This window comes from Triticum dicoccoides, chromosome 2A (genome assembly GCF_002162155.2).
Source record: "Triticum dicoccoides isolate Atlit2015 ecotype Zavitan chromosome 2A, WEW_v2.0, whole genome shotgun sequence".
Classification (NCBI taxonomy): domain Eukaryota; kingdom Viridiplantae; phylum Streptophyta; class Magnoliopsida; order Poales; family Poaceae; genus Triticum; species Triticum dicoccoides.
In genome coordinates this window covers 680517077-680531118 of record NC_041382.1, presented here as the reverse complement: position 1 = coordinate 680531118, position 14042 = coordinate 680517077, and the positions used below count along the sequence as shown (strand labels likewise).

The window sequence follows — 14042 nt, the reverse complement described above, 5'->3', positions numbered from 1 at the left end:
GACGCGAATATTATGATGTCTCGCTTAGTGCAAGACAGACGGTAGTCACATTGATAGACCGACCCAATAGAGTTGGTTAGGGTTAATTTTTGGAAGTATCTATTCTCTACAGTAGGCACTAGTTCTTGGAACCTTTCACTCGATTTTGGGAAGATCTCAACCAGGTTTTTTTGTTCTCTATCAATTTCCTTCTGTTTTTTATTTATTTTCCATATACGTTTAATTTTAATTTTATTTTCTTTTTTCTTTTTTTGATATTCAAATGCATGACGATTTTTAATACGCGTTGAACACTTCCGTATGCACGTTGTGCATTTTTCAGATGCATGTTGAATATTACTCTGAATACATGTTGGAAATTTATTATAATACATGCATAAAGTTTGTCAAATGAACATTGAACATTTTTTAAAATACACAATGACCATTTTTCAATAACCATTGATTTGTTTTCCAAATATATCATTTTTTGTTCAAAATGTGGGAATAATTTTTAATTATTATGAACATTTTTTGTATGTTTTGATTTTTATTTAAAAGTACACAAACACATGATTAGATAATTGAACTTATAAAAAATTCTAACACATTTTTCAACATGTAAACTTTTGAAAACTGCCATTAACATATTTTTGAATGGCACAATTTTTTGTAAAAAATCAACAGAAAAAACATTTTTGTATTTTTCATAATTTTTTCTTATAAAATAACACGTTTTTTAGCATGTGAACATTTTAATTGCCACAAATATTTTTCTAGGTTGTCTGAAGTTTTTTTAAAACCATGAGAGCATACTTTTGAAATTCTCCGAACTTTTTTGTAATGAGAGTTGTATAATTTGAAAAATAAGTAAATTTATTTTCCATATACATATATATATGTAGAGCATTTTCAGAATATAAATATATGTAAGAAAAGGAAAAAAAAACGAGAAACACAAGCCTTGTGTTAAAAAAGGCGGAAAGTTCCTAATGTTTAACATAGGGTTCCTAGTAGTTAGACCGATGTTCAAACTATCGGCCAATTAACCGATTTTATCGCGACTCCGTGTGTCACATTTACCACAGATTACCATTTTTCCTGGAACACATGATCACATTTACCGCAAATATGTGACCTTTAAAAGAAATGCCATGAACAGTTTTTTGAATGGTACAAACATTTTTTACAAATTACCTGAACATACATTTTACATTTTTCATGAACAATTTTGTAAAATAACATGAACATGTTTTATATGGGTGTACATTTTTAAATACCACAATTTGTTTTTGGATTGTCTGAATCTTTTATTAAAACCAGAGAACAAACTTTTCAAATTCTCCAAACATTTTTGTAATGCGGTTGTTACATTTTCAAAAAGTAAATAAAATAATTTTCCATATACAGATGTAGAGCATTTATAGAATATTAATGTAAGTAAGAAAAAGGAAAACAAATAGGAAAAACACAAGCGTTGTGTTGAGAAAAAAAGGGGGGGGGGGGGATGCCTACTGTTTAACATAAGATTCCTAGTATTTAGGCCAATGTTCAAAATATCGACCGATTCCACGATTCATCGAGACCCCATGGGTCAACGCCAAGACTATGCCATATTGCTTGTGTTAGATGGCTGGGCCAATTTATCGGTGTGCCATGCTATTTATCATGGATATACCGACAAAACAGTTGGGCCTGTCTAGGCATAAACCTAAAAATCAACTCTCTCCTCCGTCTGTCTTCTGGACAAAACTCGCCCTGCTCGATAGGGTTTGGGCAATACTCAACACTTCACCACCATGCTCCCTATTCACCAGACGAAGCTAGCCCTGCCTAAGCTCTCAGCCCTCCTGATGTGCCCATCGTGTTCCCCAGGGGCAGAAGCACTCGCACCCTCCGCATCTCACCCCTCCCCGAAGAGCACGACGCCCGACGTCTGGAGAACTCTCCGCCACCCCTTCCTCCAACACCACCACACTTGATGCCATTCCTTCTCGAGAAGGTCCTTTAGGGTTGAGTATTGCATATTTTGGAATTTTTTGTGCCGAGAACATGTGATTTGCAAAAAGCCTGGTCAATTAATAGTCGACAACTAAAATCAATTAATCGATCAATTTTTGATTAATCTCTGGCCCATAGGAAAGTTTCTTATTGTTTGGAAAATTCTGGAGTTTGAATGAATTATAAAGAAAAGTTTCCTGTGATTCCTAGTATTTAGGCCAATGTTCAAAATATCGACCGATTCCACAATTTATCGAGACTCTGTGGGTCAACGCTAAGATTATGCCATATCGGTTGTGCTGGTTTGCTGGGCCAATTTTATCGGTTTGTCAAGCGATTTATCAGGGATCTACCGATAAATTGGTTGGGTCTGTCCAGGCAGGAACCTAAACATTGGCCCTCCCCTCTATCTGCCTTCTAGACAAAACTCGCCTTGCTCGATAGGGTTTGGACACTACTTAGCATTTCACCACCATGCTCCCTATTCACCAGATGACGCCACCCTGGCTTGTGCCAGACCAGTCTAAGCTCCCAGCCCTCCAGATCTCCCCATCGTGTTCCCCTGGAGATAATGCAATATGGAGCCCTCCGCATCTCCCACCTCGCCGAAGAGCAGGACGGATGACGCCTGGAGCAGCTCTCCGCCACCACCCTTTCCTCCAATAGCATGATAGCCGCACCAACCCTTCCTCCAACAACACCAGACCTGATGCCATTCCTCGCTCGAAGGAGAAGTTCCTACAGGGATGAGTATATCACATTTTAGAATTTTTTGAGCCGAGAACCCGTGATTTGCAAAAAGTCTGGCCAATTAATAGTCGACAAATAAAATCAATTAAACAATCGATTTTCGATTATTCTCTGGCCCATAGGAAAGTTTCCTTATGGTTTGGAAAACCCTGGAGTACAAATGAATTATAAAGAAAAGTTTCCTATGGTTCAAATGTTCTAAATAAAACATAGTAATATTGATTATAATCCTTAAAAAAGTTTATAAAAGAGACCTAAAATTCTACTCTCTCTCGGTCTCTCCATCCAAAGAAAGTATCTTAATCTTAGTACAACTTTGTACTAAAACAAGTACAAAGTCAAGACAATTATTTTGAGACGGAGGGAGTGACAAAGTTGTGAGCAGAAAATCCATGTCCAGTGTGGTCGTAGTAGTTTTTTTTGCTTGAACTTATTATAGTGTGGGTCGTAGTTGGTATGCTCAGCTCAATTTCGTCCCATAGAAAAACCACAGCCACGAATCAGAGGAAATCCGGCAGCGCCGCGTGTGCGAAGACGAGTCCAAACACGTTACAAAGCCGGCGATTAGCGGCACACTGAGCCGGCATCTTGTGCTCCTCCGTCCATCCGCGTCCACACCGGAGCTTGGAGGAGAGGAGGGGGAAGAAGAAGGCGACGAGGAGGCGATGGCGACCGAGTCGCCGTTCCGGGCGGACGTGCTGAGGGGCAAGGCGGCGCTGGTCACCGGCGGCGGCTCCGGCATCTGCTTCGAGATCGCCGCCCAGCTCGCCCGCCACGGCGCCCACGTCGCCATCATGGGCCGCCGCCGCGAGGTCCTCGACAAGGCCGTCGCCGCCCTCCGCTCCGAGGGCCTACGGGTGCGCCCAATCTGCTTTCCCCCTCCCCCTCCTCTTCCGCTCCAATCCTACCTACCACCATCGCGCATGTTTCACCCACCTTGGTTCCTTGCTTAGGATCTGGCGCTCTCTGGTCGTCAGGTGGAAATGCTTTTGATATTTCTTCCGTTCCTTAGTAGCAGTTGCGTGATAAGTAAACAAGAATGGAAATCGCTGCGAATTCTGTATAGAACTTGTTGTCTTCTTATCCTGGTTCATCGAATCCAATGGCGACCGCGTTCTTATAGGGGATTTTGTATAGAAATTGTTGTTTAGCTAATGAAGTCAACTTTGCTACTTTTGCAAATGAAGTGCTATATTAATCGGGTTGCACGGTGTACAATGCTTTGTACTTTATGTGTCGTTGAATTGTGAAACCATATTCACAAGGAAAGATGTTCCCGACCATGATTAAATGAACTAGCCCCTTGTGCTCTGGGGATAAAGTAGTGTTGGTCTGTACTGATGGTAGCTTGGTGTGGCGTGCAGGCTGTTGGATTTCAGGGAGATGTACGTAACCAGAAGGATGCAGCGAGAGTGCTCGCGTCGACCGTTGAGCATTTCGGCAAGCTTGACATTCTTGTCAATGGTGCAGCGGGCAACTTCCTTGCATCCCCGGAGGATCTGACACCCAAGGGATTCCGGACAGGTGCTTCATTGTGACATGTTCTTTTGGTTTACCTGAGAGTAGCAGTTTGGCCCAATTTTGTGAATATTGGCAGCACGGGTGTGACATGAGGATTTTCTTGTACCGTATACGGTTTCAATATATTGCGCCTTGGAGTAGCTAGTTTGTGCAACTGTGCTAGGCTGCTGAGCTCAAGCAATTTATGTGCTGATAACTTGTCTGTTATGTAAAAAGTATCTCAATATTGAATATTTTTCTTTCAGAGATTTTAGTATTGACTAAAATGTTCTCTCTGCAGTTCTTGAGATTGACACTGTGGGTACATACACAATGTGCTATGAAGCCCTGAAGTATCTGAAAAAGGGTGGGCCAGGGAGAGGTCCCTCCACTGGTGGCCTCATCATTAACATAAGCGCGACACTGCATTACACTGCTTCTTGGTACCAAATTCATGTCTCCGCCGCTAAGGTACTTTTATCATGTTTGATCCACTTCCAGAAAATGATTGAAATAGGTCACTTTTCCTGACGGTGTTGGCTTCTACAGGCAGGTGTTGATAGTATCACAAGAACACTGGCTCTGGAATGGGGAACAGATTATGAAATTAGGGTCAATGGAATCGCACCAGGACCAATCGGTGGCACTCCAGGACTGAGGAAGCTTGCACCTGATGAAATGGGCAAGGGGAAAAGGGAAATGATGCCTTTATTTAAGTTGGGGGAGACACGGGACATAGCAATGGCTGCGCTCTATCTTGCTTCTGATGCAGGTCAGTTGTATTCTTCAATCTTCTGGTAACCAAATAACCGGAAGTTCTTTAAACCGTCAAAGTTCAGTAAGCTGAGCATCCAGTTACCTGGAGGCCATTTGAAAGATATTGGTATCACAAGATTCATAAATACAAGCCCTGCTATAATTGTATGCTATTTTAACTCGACGAATACTTTCTTGCCTTCTCATTCTCATTCCCATACTACAAAAATTTTAAAATCAGTAAATTAATGGCTTATCCTTTGTCAGAGAGTTATCCATTTGATGTATTCAACAATTCGTTGTGCAGGCAAATATGTAAATGGGACTACACTGGTGGTTGATGGAGGGCTTTGGTTGAGTCATCCTCGCCACATCCCCAAGGAAGAAGTGAAGGAACTCTCAAAGGTGATCGAGAAGAAGGTTAGGGCCTCTGGTGTAGGTGTACCGTCCAGCAAATTGTGATGACATCCTTGGTTTATGTCACTGTCTCATGTATGCATGTACCACACTTCAGTATTGTCGTCAGCCAGCGGCTCAGCACTCTGCTGAACACAGTTGGTTTCAAATGAACAAGTTCATTGCTTACCCCTGTTGTTACTTTTAGATTTGGCCAAAACCTGAAATATTCTGATTGATTTGTGTGATCCAAGCATAAAGAAGTCCTCTGCCAAATTTCCCCCAATGATTTGTGTAAAATATACACCTGTGAACAATGTAACCTCCTACATATTGGCGATAGAAAGTGTTGTTTCTATTTGACCCCAGAACAAAGTTAATTCTAGGGCAAAACTCGCGGCAAATTTGTCGAATTGGGCAGCACGAAGTTGTGCCCACTGCCTGCAAAGTCCAGGGAAGTGAGCCGCGTAGCCAAAGCTTGTCTTGAGAGAGAAGCTGTATGTGTAACGCAACCCATGATAACAACAACTATATTCCTTAGCAGGTGTGAACATGGTTGGATCGTCCAACTCCAAGAGAAACAAAAAGGGATGTGGGCAGACGCTGACAGGCCCCATGAGAAGGAGAGCATAATTTCTTTGCCTTGCGAGCCAGTGCGATGGGTGCCTGGAGCTCCCTTGGAAGTACACAGTTTTTAGCAAGGATATCTCTTCTGCCATCATGCTCTGCGGGTTCTCCTGATCACGACTCATGAATGAGCCCCGGTGCTTGGCGACGAAGTAAACCGGCACTCTTTTCCCTTGGAACTTGAAATATGAAAATCACGTTAAAAATACACCGAAATGCTGAATATCAGTGTGAGAATATGAAAGTTTCCCTGAGATGATTTACGGAGGCAATGTGAGTTTTTTAGAGGTGTCTCTTGCCACAGGTGAGAATCGTATAGCAGTATGAGAATATGGAAGTTTCTGTGAAATAATTACACAAGCAGTGTGAGAATATGAAAGTTTCTGTGAAATAATTACACCAGCAGTGTGAGCTTACACAGACAGGTGCCTTGTGATCATCTGCTATCTTTTACCACTCATCATTTAACCACAGCAATGCTCCAGGAAAGTGCAATTGCAACGGAGTACTAGTAGTCACTGTCTCACTGAAACACCTTTGCAGAGAGATCATCTTAACTGATGACATTGGCAGGGGATATGTGTGTGTGTGTGTGACACATGCCATCATGCATTTGACCACGGCTGCATGCCTCTGCCTGGCATCCCAGCAGGTTAGGTGCAGCGTGGAGTGGACCAAGGGCCACCTAATGGAAAGCATTATTGCAGCGAGTTATTCCCTGCCTTGGCCAGTTCTAGGTCGGTCTTCTTACAGGAGCCTCCCTTGCCATGTCCGGTAAGAGGCGGTTACCAGTCCACAGCACCCACATTTCCGGCCATCTGGTACCCTCTCTCATGCACACTGAAACTCACACTTTGCACTTGATCAACACGCATTATTAATCTTGTGCTGCATTGTTTGAGATGCTCGTCCTAATGGTGCTAATTTGAGGGCACACATTAGCGCGATTTGCGGATAGATGTCTGTGGTCAACAATAATAGTCTGTTTGTGCATGCCATTGGATTTAGGGCAGAAAGTTTAAGTTGGCCACATTGCTTGATTTAATCGTTCTCTTTTCCTTATTGCATGAAATGTTTATTTGCTGTACTAGCATATAGCGGGACAGCCTGACAAGAGACGATGAGAATATTAGTAGTCTTTGAGGCTTGAAACAAGAAGTTTCCAGACTTATAAAAGGTTCCCCTGGCCCCTTTGCTACCCCATCCACCTTCTGAAGAAGCACACGCAGCCACAGCCTACACAGGTAATGCCTCTCCTCTCTCTTGCTCTGCAGCACACACTCTCTGCAAGAACATGTCTTGCAAATGCTACTCTTTTACTCTTCACAGCATACAGTTTCTCCTGTCTATGCATACAGTTTTCTCTGCCTCATCTCATGCATTTGAAGCCATTTGATCTGCGTGGTGCTTGGATTCGACTTTAACATTGTGGAGCTTGGAAGAAGTCGTTCTTTTATGATAATACCTTTGCTTCTGAACTCTTGCTTTTGAAACCATCTGCTTTATCTTACTTCCTGCACTTGAAGCCATTCGGTGCATCTCTACTCTGCATTTGAAGCCATTTACTTGATTCTCATCTTGGATGAACGTAGGCACCATGATTTGACGAGCTCTTTATGGTTTAGGAGGAGAAGAGATCCACTGAGCTGCAGCAATGGGGCGTGGGAAAGTGGAGCTCAAGAAGATCGAGAACACGACGAGCCGCCAGGTCACCTTCTCCAAGAGGCGGATGGGCCTGCTCAAGAAGGCAAACGAGCTGGCCATTCTTTGCGATGCGCAGGTTGGGGTGATCGTCTTCTCCGGCAGTGGCAAGATGTACGAGTACGCCAGCCCTCCATGGAGGTGAGTAAAACATCTCTGCACACCAGTTCAACCACTGCATATTTCTCTGCAATTTGATCTTTCTCTGCTCCTCTTGGCTTGAGGGGAAATGGAAATTTTGGATATTGTTTAGGTCGCACAATGTTGTCCTATAGCTTCCATGACGTTCTTTGTGTGTTCAGTTAGTCTTCTGCAGTTTTTCTCAGTGTGTACACTTTCTTCTGAACTTTTTGTTGGGAACTTCCAACTTCTCTTGTTGATAATCTGCACGTTTTTAGTAATGAAGTCAAGATCAATTTAAAAGTATACGAAGAACCGACGATGATCAAGTATGCCCTGCCTGTTTTCTTTTCCTTTTTGTGCGTGGCAGGACTGCAAACACCAGTTCAACTACTGCATGTCCTCTGCAATCCGATCTTTCTCTGCTCCTCTTGGCTTGAGGGGAAATGGAAATTTTGGATACTTTCCAGGTCCCATAATGTTTGTTCTAGAGTTGTCATGACGTTCTTTTGTATGTTCAGTTAGTCTTGTGCAGTTTTTCTCAATGTGTATACTTCCTGTTGAACTTTTTGTTGGGAACTTCCAACTTCTGTTGTTGCTGATCTGCACGTTTTAGTAATGAAGTCAAGATCAATTTGAAAGTATATGAAGAACCGATGATGATCAACTAAGCCCTGACTGTTTTTTGTTCTCCATTTTGTGTGTGGCAGGATTGCAAACATCTTTGACAGATACCTGAAAGCCCCCAGCACCCGCTTTGATGAGATGGACGTCCAGCAGGTACACCAGTTTAGGCTAAATCAATTAACATTGTTAATTTTTTTCTGGTTTTAGCTAATAATCTTCCATTATTTTTGATGAAGAAAATCATCCATGAGATGACAAGGATGAAGGATGAGAGCAACAGGCTGAAGATCATCATGAGGCAGTACATGGGCGAGGACCTGGGCTCGCTGACCCTGCAAGACGTGAGCAATCTTGAGCAGCAGATCGAGTTCTCGCTGTACAAGGTTCGCCTTAGGAAGGTAACCACCCAGCAACACGATGCAACAGTTCTATATTTTCTTTTACTCAGATATGAAACTCTGCATTCCTCTGTGCCCAGTGCTAATGCCCTAATTTAATTTGTCGCAGCAGCAGCTACTTGACCAGCAGCTGCTCGAGATGCGCCAGAGGGTATGCGAGACAAGATGCATTGATTTGTCCGGCATTCCTGCCATCCTTTATCAGAACTCTTTCTTTTTTGTGTGTGTGGTAAAGAGTTGAGTTTTGATGGAGTTCTGTGGATTTAATTCTGAATACAGGAGATGCACATGTCAGAGGACCAGAGCAGCAGCTACATGTTCCACATGGTAACACATCTCAGCTTAATTTCTCCTTGTCAGGTGATTTTGTGCTGCAATTTACTCACCCTTGATGAATTTGCTTGTGTTTGTCAAAAAAAGAATCCGGCGAGGGATCAGCCGGGCCAGTCGGCCGACGTGATGAATCCGAAGCTGTTCCCTCTGTGGGACGTCGGCGACCAGATCTACGGCCAGGACGCCGAGTCCTCCATGACGGCTCTCAAGCTCTCGCCGCAGCTGCAGGAGTACAAGCTCCAGCCGGTGCAGCCCAACCTGCAGGAGGGCAACCTCCATGGCTACGTCCTCCGCCTCTGGTAAGCATCGTATGCAACTGAGCGTCACTGGAATTCGTGTACATCGGTCATGATCATCTACGGGCAAGTTCATCAGCTTGACCAGTTTCATCTATCTGCAGATTTCAGGACATGCACCATGGACCTGACAGACACTACTGATGGAGGACGGATGAGCAGAGCTTCCCTGTCTGAATCTGCTCTGGAACGGTGTTCTAATCAGCTTACATTAGTATCTTATATACTGCACTGTGTGTATTAACTGCTATTGCGTTCGCTAGATTATGTTTCATGATGCTTGTAAATGAGGAGCGTGCCACCTGATTTATGTGCCTTGAGGAACTACCTCTGTTTCTGTCAAGAAGATGTGTTGTGAGTGTGACCCGGAGAGGTTATGCCTTGCATTGCTGTTCCCAAAGAAATTTATGGCAAGTAGTACTCTATATTATGATGTCTGTTTGCTTTTGTGATGCACACTGGGATCGCTGCATTCTTTTGTGTGGAGACATCACGTGAAATTCGGAGAACTGCACTCAAGCTGCGGCGTGAAAAGAACTATGATGCTGTTATATTTAGTACTGACAGTAATGGCCTTTTTGATCCGCATGATTCCAAAGCCATAGAAACAAAACAATAAAAACATGGCATTTTATTTTATGGCGTGTCAATTCATATAAAATCTAAATACAAATGACTATGTAACAGACGGCGTTTGGTTGTATCAGAGAGAGAGAGAGAGAGAGAGCAGGTTTTTCTTTAAGGACCAGTTCTTTGCAACAATTGTCATCGATACAAAGGTAGTTTTCCATGAGGTTTGACTTAATGAAAAAATTATTTTGAAAAGTATAGTCAACAGAGAAAAATTGTATAAGTTATAATCTTAAAATCAAACGAGCTCCGCAACAAATCATCCAAATAAGAATCCTTTCAAATCATATGATGTTCCTTTCAGTCAAATAGTTCCTTGCAGAAATTTGGTTGCAAGCTTTCTAAACTGTCATTGTTGTGTGACCAGATGCAAATCACTCTCAAAAGAGTCATTTCTGAGACTAACATAGTTGCCATCACACAGGTTAGACAAAGAAATACATCTTTATAAATTAAAACAAGCTAAGGGCAACTCCAACGTGGATCATCAAAACCGACCTCACCAAATGACCACGGACACGTCCGGACGTCTCCACCAACAACGATAGGGGCGGAGGCCATACAAACGTTGTCACCAAATGTCCACCCCTGGTTAAGCCTCCTCCATTCGACATGCATATCTAGATCAATACCAATTTAAGCATACGTTTAATAGTTGCAAACCTATGCAATCACAACAAAAAAAACACCGGAAGTTCAAAAAGTTTTTACATCCAATCGACCCCAAAAGTTACTAGTCCAGATTTCTGTGTCAAACACCTCCTCCGGTCCAGCTGCCCATGGCAAAGACCTCACTCTTCGGCTTGTCCGCCCTTCACCGGGTTTGCGCGAAGCGCTTCAATATGCTCGCATATTACACTTGTACAATATTCGTTGCATCGGGATCCAAGTCCAACGTCTTCAGGAACAACATTTTAGAGTCGTCCGAGGCGGCCTTAATCTCAAGCTTCTTCTCTTGGAGCTTGAATTTCTTGTATTGCATCTCCATGAACATACCAAACCTCCCCGCCTTCTTTTCCTCCTTCACCTCATTGAGTGCTACCCTTGTCTCATCCTTCTTCGTCGTGATGTCCTTTAACTTCTCCGTCATCTTGGTCGCCACTCCTTGTCGCTTCTCCTTCTTCTTCTTCTTCTTCTCCCACTTCTTCCCTTGGTTCCTAATCATCTTAATGGTCAGACTAATCCAATCTTGTTTTGGAATAGTTGGATCACCACCTTTATTTTCATTGACCATGGCGATATTGGCGGAATTGGTAATCAAGGAGGCCCACTTGTCTTGCCCATTCAACTTCAACCAACAATGCATATAAATGAAGTTCTTCTTCTCCATCTTGTGGTATAGCATGCATACAAAATACATGTTAGCAAAGGAAGACAATGGATGGTCAACAAGTTGCAACATTGAGCAAATCAATGAAATGGTCCAACACAAAACAACAAACCATAAAACTCACGAGAACCTGGACTGCCGCGCCACTTGACCACCGGTTTCGCACTTGTTTGTAAAAAACGGAAAACTTGTCCGGTTGTTGGGTGCATGTCTGCTAGGTGCCCGGCTGCGGCCGTTCCTCTGGCTGGGAGTCCTCCACTTGTTCGTCTTCGTCGCCCCCTCCGTCGTGGATAATATTCATCATCTCCCCATCATCCTACTTAGATAAGAATTTCAGAAAATAGTGACCGGGCACCAACGAACGAGCGGTCCGCACCAGACATCCTTGACCGGACAAGCCCCGGAGAATGCGACTCCGTCAAGTCATAGTCGGTGTTGAGGTCGACAGTGAACAAGACTCGATGGCCGCACTTTTCCTGGCGAGGTCCGCCTTGACCAGCCTCCTGCACATCGCCCGCCTTCTTCTTTGCCTCGTAGCGGCAGGCAGAAAGACAATGATCAATCACCAGAGATTGCATATGTCAACCTAAATATCATTTACTTCCTTCATACAAAGTTTCTCCAGTGTTCATGGGGATATGATGTTGGCTAAGTCAAATATGTTTGTATTACTAAGAAATGAAGGACCTACCATGTACAAGAGGGACATCCATTAGAGCATTAACAAGCATGGAGATGAAAACAAAATATGAGGAATAAATACAACATTTCGAGTGGAGATTTTAGGACTTTAATGCCGCCATAATGACACATGAATAAATTGATTAAATATACATGATATCACTTCATAATATCGTCCATAACCATCTATAGGTGATGCACCATCTCATTTTTGACCCAGACTCATGTATTTTTGTAATAAACACTATAGGTTGTTTTTAGAGTCCATACATAAGGAGTAAACCAATCTAGGGTTTAGCCCCCCTCCTTGGGGTGGCAGAATCCACCCCCTCCGCCTCTCCTTAAATACCCCCTTAGGGGTTCGTTTTAGGGTTATATTTTATTTAGCTAAAAGTTAGATGCCAATGTAACTTCATATACTTCATTTGTGTCCAACAACCACCAATACCTCTATTGGAACCTTAACTTTATCATCTCTTTGGAATACAAGAACTTCATCTATATCCGCAATATTCATATCACATATCATAGTTTTTGTTTGTTCTCAATTGCTTGCGGGGACTAGACCTTCGTTGTCATGTTAATCGTAGGTCTGGCTGTTGGGGAATGTAGTAATTTCAAAAATTCTCCTATGCACACACAGGATCATGGTGATGCATAGCAATGAGAGGGGAGAGTGTTGTCCACGTACCCTTGTAGACCGTTAAGCGGAAGCGTTATGACAACACGGTTGATGTAGTCGTACGTCTTCACGATCGACCAATCCTCAGTATCGAACGTACGACACCTCCGCGTTCAGCACACGTTCAGCTCGGTGACGTTCCACGAACTCAAGATCCAGTAGAGCTCGGGGAAGAGTTTCGTCAGAACGATGGCGTGGTGACGATGTTGACGAAGTTACCGCAGCAGGGTTTCGCCTAAACACCGCTACAGTATGACTGAGGTGGATTATGGTGGAGGGGGGCATTGCACACGGCTGGGAGAGATCTTTGTGATCAACTCGTGTGTCTAGAGGTGCCCCCTGCCCCTGTATATAAAGGAGGAAGGGGGAGGCCGGCCGGCCCTTGTTGGCGCGCCTAGGAGGAGGAATCCTCCTCCTAGTAGGAGTAGCTCCTAGTAGGAGTAGGATTCCTCCCTTTCCTACTCCTACTAGGAGGGGGAAAGGCAGGGAGAGAAAGAGAAGGAAAGGGGGGCGCCCCCCTTCTCCTAGTCCAATTCGGACAGGGGGAAGGGGGCGCGCTGCCTGCCCTAGGCCGGCCCCTCTCTCTTTCCCTTATGGCCCAACAAGGCTCATTAGCCTCCGGGGGTTCCAGTAACCCCTCCGGTACTCCAGTAAAATCCCGATTTCACCCCAACTCAACAAGTACCATCGGAGACACCTGTAGAGCACCTTTATAATCACCCAGTTACGTTGTGACGTTTGGTAGCACACAAAGTGTTCCTCTGGTATTCAGGAGTTGCATAATCTCATAGTCATAAGAACATGTATAAGTCATGAAGAAAGCAATAGCAGCAAACAAACGATCAAGTGCTAAGCTAACGGAATGGGTCAAGTCAATCACATCATTCTCCTAATGATGTGATCCCATTGATCAAATAACAACTCATGTCTATGGTTAGGAAACTTAACCATCTTTGATCAATGAGCTAGTCAAGTAGAGGCATACTAGTGACACTATGTTTGTCTATGTATTCACACATGTATTATGTTTACGGTTAATACAATTCTAGCATGAATAATAAACATTTATCATGAAATAAGGAAATAAATAGTAATAACTTTATTATTGCCTCTAGTGCATATTTCCTTCAGTCTCCCACTTGCACTAGAGTCAATAATCTAGATTACACAATAATGATTTTAACACCCATGGAGCCTTGGTGCTGATCATGTTTTGCTCGTGGAAGAGGCTTAGT

The 14042-nt window shown here is 43.3% G+C and overlaps 2 protein-coding genes across 5 annotated transcripts; both read left to right on the top strand.

Annotated features, from left to right (window-relative positions):
• The first annotated feature begins 3225 nt into the window (after window positions 1-3225).
• LOC119356202 (peroxisomal 2,4-dienoyl-CoA reductase-like) lies at window positions 3226-5724 on the top strand. The gene is made up of 5 exons (XM_037623131.1): window positions 3226-3587; window positions 4095-4254; window positions 4532-4701; window positions 4780-5002; window positions 5294-5724. The coding sequence occupies exons 1-5, from the start codon at window positions 3396-3398 to the stop codon at window positions 5446-5448; spliced, it is 900 nt and encodes a 299-aa protein (XP_037479028.1). The 5' UTR covers window positions 3226-3395; the 3' UTR covers window positions 5449-5724.
• Window positions 5725-7227: 1503 nt separating this feature from the next.
• On the top strand, window positions 7228-9877 carry LOC119351859 (MADS-box transcription factor 31-like). Of its 4 annotated transcripts, XM_037618650.1 has the most exons (8): window positions 7228-7253; window positions 7635-7851; window positions 8541-8610; window positions 8694-8855; window positions 8968-9006; window positions 9135-9182; window positions 9276-9487; window positions 9589-9877. In XM_037618650.1, coding segments are annotated over exons 2-8 (720 nt in total). In that variant the 5' UTR covers window positions 7228-7253; window positions 7635-7663; the 3' UTR covers window positions 9590-9877. The 4 variants fall into 4 exon arrangements, with proteins under 4 accessions (XP_037474547.1, XP_037474544.1, XP_037474545.1 ...); XM_037618647.1 differs by lacking the exon at window positions 9589-9877 and having other exon boundaries at window positions 8965-9006; window positions 9276-9491; XM_037618649.1 differs by lacking the exon at window positions 7228-7253 and having other exon boundaries at window positions 7664-7851; window positions 8965-9006.
• Window positions 9878-14042: the final 4165 nt, after the last annotated feature.

What these genes read in the sequence shown, in the direction of transcription:
- LOC119356202 (XM_037623131.1), top strand. Translation starts at nt 3,396, where the DNA reads ATGGCGACCGAGTCGCCGTTCCGGGCGGACGTGCTGAGGGGCAAGGCG. An exon ending in TCCGCTCCGAGGGCCTACGG is followed by an intron (nt 3,588 to 4,094) that starts GTGCGCCCAATC and finishes TGTGGCGTGCAG; the next exon opens with GCTGTTGGATTTCAGGGAGA. An exon ending in CTATCTTGCTTCTGATGCAG is followed by an intron (nt 5,003 to 5,293) that starts GTCAGTTGTATT and finishes TTCGTTGTGCAG; the next exon opens with GCAAATATGTAAATGGGACT.
- LOC119351859 (XM_037618647.1), top strand. Translation starts at nt 7,664, where the DNA reads ATGGGGCGTGGGAAAGTGGAGCTCAAGAAGATCGAGAACACGACGAGC. An exon ending in TGCTCGAGATGCGCCAGAGG is followed by an intron (nt 9,007 to 9,134) that starts GTATGCGAGACA and finishes TTCTGAATACAG; the next exon opens with GAGATGCACATGTCAGAGGA. An exon ending in GCAGCTACATGTTCCACATG is followed by an intron (nt 9,183 to 9,275) that starts GTAACACATCTC and finishes TGTCAAAAAAAG; the next exon opens with AATCCGGCGAGGGATCAGCC.